Source organism: Acanthisitta chloris, unplaced genomic scaffold, assembly GCF_000695815.1.
Source record: "Acanthisitta chloris isolate BGI_N310 unplaced genomic scaffold, ASM69581v1 scaffold38624, whole genome shotgun sequence".
Taxonomy (NCBI): Eukaryota; Metazoa; Chordata; class Aves; order Passeriformes; family Acanthisittidae; genus Acanthisitta; species Acanthisitta chloris.
In genome coordinates this window covers 25,360-33,764 of record NW_008669463.1, presented here as the reverse complement: position 1 = coordinate 33,764, position 8,405 = coordinate 25,360, and the positions used below count along the sequence as shown (strand labels likewise).

The 8,405-nt window shown below is 39.5% G+C and overlaps 1 protein-coding gene across 2 annotated transcripts in view; it reads right to left on the bottom strand.

Moving 5' to 3' along the window:
* Window positions 1-2,412: 2,412 nt before the first annotated feature.
* PLEKHA1 (pleckstrin homology domain containing, family A (phosphoinositide binding specific) member 1) overlaps window positions 2,413-8,405 on the bottom strand; it is a 16,124-nt gene continuing 10,131 nt past the window's right edge. Inside the window, exons 8-11 of one of the 2 annotated variants that reach the window (XM_009073319.1) lie at window positions 7,601-7,665; window positions 6,751-6,814; window positions 6,341-6,430; window positions 2,413-2,844 (exon numbers count right to left, since the gene is read on the bottom strand). In XM_009073319.1, coding sequence (XP_009071567.1) covers window positions 2,515-2,844; window positions 6,341-6,430; window positions 6,751-6,814; window positions 7,601-7,665 — 549 coding nt within the window. In that variant the 3' untranslated portion in view covers window positions 2,413-2,514. Of the gene's footprint in view, window positions 2,845-5,119; window positions 5,225-6,340; window positions 6,431-6,750; window positions 6,815-7,600; window positions 7,666-8,405 lie in introns of those variants that run through there. The other variant, XM_009073320.1, reaches the window with a different exon arrangement.

Here is an 8,405-nt window from a genome sequence, read left to right as displayed (position 1 = left end):
TTTTCCCCATTTCAGATGGTGCCTGAGTGTTTCCAAATGGTTCACTTGACATTACTATGTGTCATCTCTTCACTTCATTTGATGCAGAAGCGACCTGATCAATATCCATTCTGTAACATGCAAAGCTTCCACAGAAGACACTGAGAACAGCCAGAAAATCAGCTCATTCTGTCCAACTTCCTTCTTAGGCGACACAACCTTATCAGATTTGGAGGATTAAAAATATGTTATAGCTGGATAAAAGAGAATCTGATGTCTTACCTGCTGAAAAGGAATACACTGTTCTGATCAAACGTTTAATGAGGTGGAAAGAAACTCAGCCAGATGTCAAGTTACCCAAACTGATTTATTGACAATTTAAATGTGACATATTTACAGCACTGTTTCTAAAATAATTTAACAATTTTCATAGATTTATAAAAGTACTGATAAATAGGAGACCCTGACAATTACCAACCACAAATATTTTCCTATGCTACCGAACTACAACAGTAGTTCTTTTCTTTTTTCTCTTTTTCCCTCTTTTTCTTTTTTTTAAGTCCCATAATGGAGCTGCTTTACCTCCACCCAATGTGTAAAATTACCAATACCAAAATATAATAAAATGACCATGCATTGTGAAAGCTGTACCAGAGCAAGTGATTTCAGATGTTAAGACTACAGTAAAAATATTCCAATGCAAAGTGTCTTCCACACAGAATGTACTTGTGAAAAAATAAGCTTTTTAAGAGCTATTGGTTTATCTTTATAGAAGTTAAAACCTACAATACTAGTACAGACATTTACAGTAACTTCCAATTCTGTGCTAGTTTTCACATATATCTAGAGAGTCAAACAAAACCAGTAATTTACAGACACCACTGCCCTGAGACAGTGGTTAGTTAGCTTATGGATAAACAACAAAAACAAAAGAAGGTGCTGATATAATTTAAGGTTTTGAAATTAATTCTATTTTATTCTTACACAACACCAATTATTCTATCCTGGGATCAACAAATTGTTGTGGTAAAGTCATCCATATCTCTCAAGCAGGAAGTCAGTTTGGAAGTTGGAGAGAAGATGGACTTAAATGATATGTATCTTAGGTTCCAGCAGACAAAGAAAGGTATTGCAAAGCTGGACAATCTGAGTCACAGTAAGCAGCAGCATGAGATACTTGAGGGGTTTGGATTAAAGCAAACATTGTTTTCAGTCATGAGGAAAAGGACACACTAACTAATCCAACATTTGAAATGTAAAGGTTCTCCTCATTGGCATCGCCGACACCCCATAACACAGTGTACACAAACAACAAACACTCACTTGTTAAAAATATATTGCACAGCCAGTGGGTGCAATACCAGAACACTGGTATCCCTAGCTAAGTTTCTTGCTTTAAAATGGTTGTTTTGAACTATGCTATCCAGAGCAACTCCAAGCCAATGTTCAAAACCATTCGAGAATGGTTTGTGTACACAACTAACTCAAAAGTGTTTCAACAAGGTGAGAAAAAACACAGGCACTTCAGATCATTAGTGCACCAAAAGTTATAGGCCACAATTGCAAGACGAGGAACAGTTCAGTACCAATAACGACACAACAACGAGGTCTTCCACTGATCCTACAGAAACAAGAACTGCCCACAAAGCACTGCTAAGGAAACATTCCCAGAAGAGTAACCAAACGATACGTTTAGACATTTACGAAAACGTAATTGCTGCAAAGCCTAATGTAACACAACACAAACCCTGCTTGGTTCAAAAAGATCTAAAGTGTCCAAACTCCAAAGTCCAATTTCTCTTCTCCCCCCACTCCAAAACAACACTACATGCAGTCCATTAAAACCCAAATGTGCAAAAGGTTATAACCCACCTTTAGGAGTGCATCAAAAATAGGCTGACTAGTCAAAATATTATTTTAGTGGAAATTTTTACAGCACCATAACTAGAATTCCAAGGGAGTTCAGAATTCTTGTTCTGATAACAAATCAGTTGACACTGTTGATCCTAAAGAACAGAAGAAACATTTTGTGCATTTCCTGGTATCTGAAAGAGAAACAATTCTCATCTATGCCTAAAATCTTACTGTAGTTCAAGGTGAAATTAAATAATCACATTTGTTGGCAACAAGTTCTCCACAATATAGCATTAGTTGCAAATGTAGTAAATTTGCCAGATTAGGGATTAAAAATTGCTGGTACCTTGCTTACTTGCAGAAGTACTTTTTGCTTTGTGTTTTGGGTTGGGGTTTTCTTTCCTAAATTGTGCAGTTTGGCCCCTCCCTAGTAAGGGATTTACTATCAGGCTTTGAGAAAATGCCTAAGGTCCATTCCTGACCCTCAGCTGAAAGGCAATATACAAACACATTATATATACACATGTGTGTACAGACACACACACACACACATATATATATATAACATCAGTGTTCCGGTTTCTTGTTCTCATTTCCTATCATTTTCTTTGGTTAAAAGTCCAAGCAAGGAAATTAGAGGACCGAACAACAAATGGATCATTTCTCCAAACACTTCCACCACTACACATCACTAACTGGAAGGCTTGCATCATCCAGATCCACAAGGCCAGGATCCTGTTCCTGAGTGCCATTTTTACTCTGGGGTTCCCAAGGGCCCCGTTCAGTCACTTTGGAAGCTGATTCTCTTGGAGAGACAACCTGGATCTTGTAGCTCCCTGGCTTGGCCTTGGTAAAAGACTCGTGAAATCCTCGCTTCTCCAAGGCAGCGTGTTTGGCGTGAGGGTTTGGGACCAGAGGGCTGCTGTGAGTGGCTGTGGAATGTGAGGGGGCTGGGGCTGGGCCGGCAGGACGGACAGCATGGTTGGGTTCGGAAGAAGACTCGGTATGCTCCTGGAAAAAGGAGAAAGTGTCAGATGGAGTCACTGACGGTGTGTTGGAAAGATGCAGTTTCAGATTTCACTCTCAGGCAAAAAAAACCAAAACAACCAACATCGAGACAGAAAACACACGAAGCAAAGCATCAGCCACAGCAGCAGGAGGCAGGTGCTTTCTCGAGGTGGTGTGTGGCTAACTGTGAGCTTAGAGCAGGGTGTGACAGCAACATCAGTTTTTCATTCAAAAAACTTTTATTGTCTCAAATCAAGCTCAGCAGCTCTCTAGACTCTGTAACATAGCCCCGCAAATTGAGGCTCCTTGTTTTACTAAGATCATAGTATGTGAAGGGGTTGGAATGGAGCTTAGAGATCATCCAGCCCCAACCCCTGCCCTGGGCAGGGACACCTCCCACCAGAGCAGGTTGCTCAAGGCTTTAGCCAACCTGGCTGTGAACACTGCCAGGGTTGGGGCAGCCACAGCCTCCCTGGGCAACCCGTGCCAGTGTCTCACCATCCTCACAGGGAAGAACTTCTTAATACATCATGTTAAGAACTCCCTAAATGTTAAGTAACCTCCTGGAGATGCACACTCTGAAGGCCACTGCGAGTGACATCTTTCCAAGAGAAAACTGTATTCAAACCTATTCATAGAAATCAAGCACTCATATCCTAAACCTGAAATAATGCATGTTTTACTGATCCCATTCTTGGGGTACCAATCTCCCCAGTTTCTTCCAGGGACTAAACAAAAATAGTAACTATTTTATGCTATTAAGACTACATAACCATTTCCAAAATTAATGGACCTAGAAAAGAAATTGATCTTTAAGCTATTCCTTCCAGTTGTGAAGTTATTGTCTTGTGTTTATGATCATTAGCTGCCATTCTGTTGACCTTTGCATAACTCTGAAAATAATCTTCCACCATCTACTTACTGATGGAAACAAGTCCCAGACTACCTAGGAATGATTTAGTTGCCTAAAGCACAGGCACAGAGTGCCATTTCACATGTCCTAGGACATCCTGCCTGACCCTGTATCTCCAGAGGTTCCTCAGGTTCTGCACTGCATCCATCAGTTCTGTAAGGATGTCTCAAAACAGTGCTGGATATAATTTTAAATGCTATGATCCAAATGCTGTGTGATGGAGCAGTGAACACATCACTGTGTGTGCATGAGGAGCTGCAGCTGCTGCCACTTCTGCCACCACCAGTGTTAGTCCATGAACTAAAGGAATCTGCCAACCCATGTGCATATGCAAATCAAGTCACTTCTCAAGCACATTTGTTAGCAAAACAACCCATCACAGACGTGTGTCCAAGATGCAAATATACATCCTAAATGAAAGACATTTTTCACAGTAGGTTTTGAGTGTCTTCTAGAACGCTAGGACATAAATTCATAAATTTAATCAGAATGGATTTGCCAAGTACTCCTGCATTTTTGTATTTATAAGTGACCTAATACTATTGGGTGAAGCTGTGCAACTTGTTTTGGAGTTTGGTTTTGTGTTCAGTTTCGCTAAAATATTCCACATTATTTCTATTTTCTTGTTTCATACCTGACTTGATACTCCACTTACATAAAAACAGTTCCTTTAGGAGAACATCCGATTCAGTGATTTACCCACAATTCTTCTTATTATTACTGATTTTACTTCAACCAATAAGGCAAAAGGGATATTAGCACAAGATCTTTATGACTTTTTGCTAAACTGCTGTGAAGGATACTCAGATTTTATTACCCACACTGGCTGTAATTTCACAGCTAAGAGACTGTGCCCAAGGTGTTCTGCTTTGAACAGTGTATAGATTAGACATTATAATGCTTCTACATTTGAACTAATAATTGCATGCAGAGACTTATAAGCCATGCAAATCAGGCTACACTATGGCCCTTCCAAATGCTGGAGCTACAAGGTGCATGTGCTGTGTGCGCTCATCTGCATTAGTCTGTGGGTAGCTTAAATTCGACCTTGCTTTTTGCGCAGTTCCAAAACACATGTAAAGTAAAATGGAAATATGAACTCTCATGCAAATTAGCTTTAATACTTTCCTATTAGAGTGACATCACACAACTTAGGTTTAAGTATTCAGTCTACTTGGAAGGGTAAGTACGTGGTTTTGCCACTTTTCATTTCCAATCATTTTCAAAGGAAGACAAAACAGTGCAAACCTGTAAGCGAATGATATTATTGATGAGTTAGTTTTCAGTAATGGTAATGACAACAGGTAGCATGATTTTTAGTGGGGTTTTTTATAGTGCAAATTAGTCTCTAGTCCTAGCCCTCTGTTAAGAAGGCAAGTTTACATGAGAGCCCACATACGTGCTGCATTCACCAGTTCTTGATGTATACCTCTGTATACAAGGATTCGACAGCCTTCTGGCCTGCCGCATCTGGAACACAGTGCAAAGCTAAGATTAGAGTAACCTAGACTTGGGGAAAGAAGAGAACAGAGGGAAAAAGAAGTGATGCAGACAGTAATAGCTACATTGCTCAGTTAGCCCCACAAATAAAACCAAACAGCATACAAAGAGAAGAGTTAGCTGCATATTTCATTCCCCCCCAAACAGAAACAATTTAGGAGTTTTATTTCAAAGCATGAAGCAGCTCCTGGCTGCAAAACGTAGTTGAGAGCTTAGACTGAGTTACCAGTATCAATGCAAATGTGTAGTCAAAAAAATCCAGATTTAAATAGTCAGCTTTCAGTTTATGGGGGTAATGATATATTCAGCTTATTACAAAACATCCCACAGCCAGAGAACGAAAACCACAGCGTGCAACGTCTGAACTGTGAAGTATTCCACTGGCTAAACGTGGACATACTTGGAGACACTGTGACACCACAGTAACCTTCACTGCTTCTCAGAAGGAACTTTGTGCTGAACAAGTAGCATGGTTTAAATGCAAGTAGGTATAAAATGTGGGCACCCACGTGGCTTCACAAAGACTAAGACTTGTCACAGTGCCTCAGTTCAGTACTGCTGGATGCTGTTCTCACTATATCCCCATCAGCAAGAACTAATTCATGCGAGCAGAGACCTCTTAGTTACTTTCAATTTCAATCTCTCTCTGCATATCCAATATTAACAGAGAATGACAATTTAGCAGTAAGAGTTGTTGAAAACGAATTAGGATATCGCCATTTGATTGCAAAACACAGCAATTTGCAGAAAAACCTCGCAGGAATTAGAAAGTTTCAGTTTAACTTCCAAACTATTAGTAGTGACAAAGATCATACTGAACTCAGAGGAACTTTTCTAGGTTAGCACTTGCATTACCTACGTGTTCAAGACAATACAACGCACATAAAGGTAGGACTAAGCTAAGTGCCCAGTTAAAAACACCAAGTATCTTATGCCAGTCCGTATGGAAGTGCATGCAAAGGTGCCACGTTACTACAGGACAGGAGAGAAGAAAGGCAAAGGGGGAAAACAAAACCGAGTCAGAGCTTAATGTGGACAAGTGAACATCAACTAATCACATCTTCTCTGAGGTGCAGAGTAACATACGGAAGCTGCTGATCTCCCAGGTCCTCGCTGTGCCACAATGGCCCCAGAAATTGCCTTTATCCAACTGTGCATGTCTTCTGGACTGTCAGCCTGGATCAAATGACACAAATCATGTATAACATAACCACCTCTCAGCTCTCCCAGTGTCCTGCATTAGAGTGGCAGCCCAACCCTGCTTTAGTCTGTTACTGAAAGCCATGGGGACTTCTATTTCCTAACTCAGACATCTCTTAACTTACTATTCGATGTATAGAGTTATATAAAACAATGAATAAAATATAATGAAGACCACATTCCCTCTGAAAATCATGGCACAGTCAAAGTCATTAAGTGCTGCTATTTCACTTCTAAAGTTATGTTTAACTATGGTAGTCTCTTGGTTTTGCCCGAAGTTTCAAAGAAGAAATTACCTGTACATAAAAGGTTCGAGAAGTTGTTACAATTTCAAAGAGATTGTCTCTCATCATTATATCACTGCAAATGAAATACAAAAAAAACACTTCAAAAGAAAGCACAACTCTCCCACTGTGTTTTAACAGGACTCTAGGATGGGCAGAGAATCAGAGCATTTGTTGCCTGACTTCTGCATTTCTTTATCACTCTGCTACTGGTTTTCTCTACTTTTAGCCTTAACACTCTTCAGTTTATCAGTGGCACACACACAACTAAATTTATTTTTAACTGGAACATTCTAAAACATATAATGTTAGGTTTAAAAATACTCAGTGTTCTAGTCAAATCTCTGTGAAATTTCTAATTCATATTTTATTCTGTTTTTGCTAAGAATTAGTCCTAAACAATAGCTGGTTAAAAAAAATAAAAATCAATATCCATCATGAGTACTACAAAGGCAATTTTTCCTTAGCACATTGCCATTTGGTGGGAGGGAAACAGCAGGATGAAGAGTATTCTCATCTAGATTCAGACATCCAACATGAGTTAATGTCCTCTAAAGGTTTAAGGACTATATCAGCAGAGTAGAGGTTCCTAAAATTGCTGCCTTGGATCAGACAGCACCCATGAACCTCTAACTCATGATTCCATGATAGTCCTTTGTTCCAGTCTTGTCCAACACATTTACATTCTACTGAACGTCACAAGTTTAGAACACACACTAATGCAGAACCTCAAACCCCATTTTATGCACAAAACTACTTGCTCAGATCAATAGAAGTGATCAAACAGCTCTCCAATGAGCAGTCTGGCCATGACAGCAGGGAACTACATCCCATGTAACAGCATCAGTGCTTCTCTCCTCACCTTTGTTTGCATTCCTGAACTTTATGGACCTCCTTAAGTGGTATAACCCTGAGAGGTTCCTTTTCCTGAAGAAAAAAAAGCAAACATATTTCAGTAGAGTACATCTGACAGGTAGAACAGGGTCAGAAAGGCAGAGGTCAGGACAGATGACAGCAGCAGATGTACAGAAATGAGACTTTCAAGGCAGTCACTTATGCAAAACGTGCTGTCAACCAAGATTTCATTTGCTTTTGTAAGTATTCAACCAATCATGGCACTTGCAATGAAGAGGAGGCCAAATTAAGTAGTAAAAAACCCCCAAAACATTCATTCCATACCATAATGGAGACAACCATCCCTGTCCTCTTCCCTAACCAGATGAGAAAACTGAATCTGGTTGAAAACTGAATCTGCCTCAAGCATCTTATTTCAGTAAAATCGCGACTATAAAAGTTTCCTATGAAATGCTTTGTTAACGTACTGCATGACATGCCTTTAAGTAAGAATAACTGTATCCTATCTTACTAAAATTCAAAAAAATTCAAAGAAACCAATCACAAAATTCTGTGAAAGAACGAGTACCCTTAAAGCATATGAACATTCTGTTATCCTAACAAAAACAAGTGTTGACAAAGTTTCATACAACAGGAAAAAAAAGTGAGAATGTTCAAACAGAAATACTTTCACTTTTGCCATGACAACATAATGTCACGTATACTATTATTTTCCGGTGGTTGTTGCAAGTAAACCACAAGCAGCACCTTGTTTTACCTCCTAATGCTTTCTTTAAGCAGCGTTACAATGGACTACTTCAGCTGGCTACAAC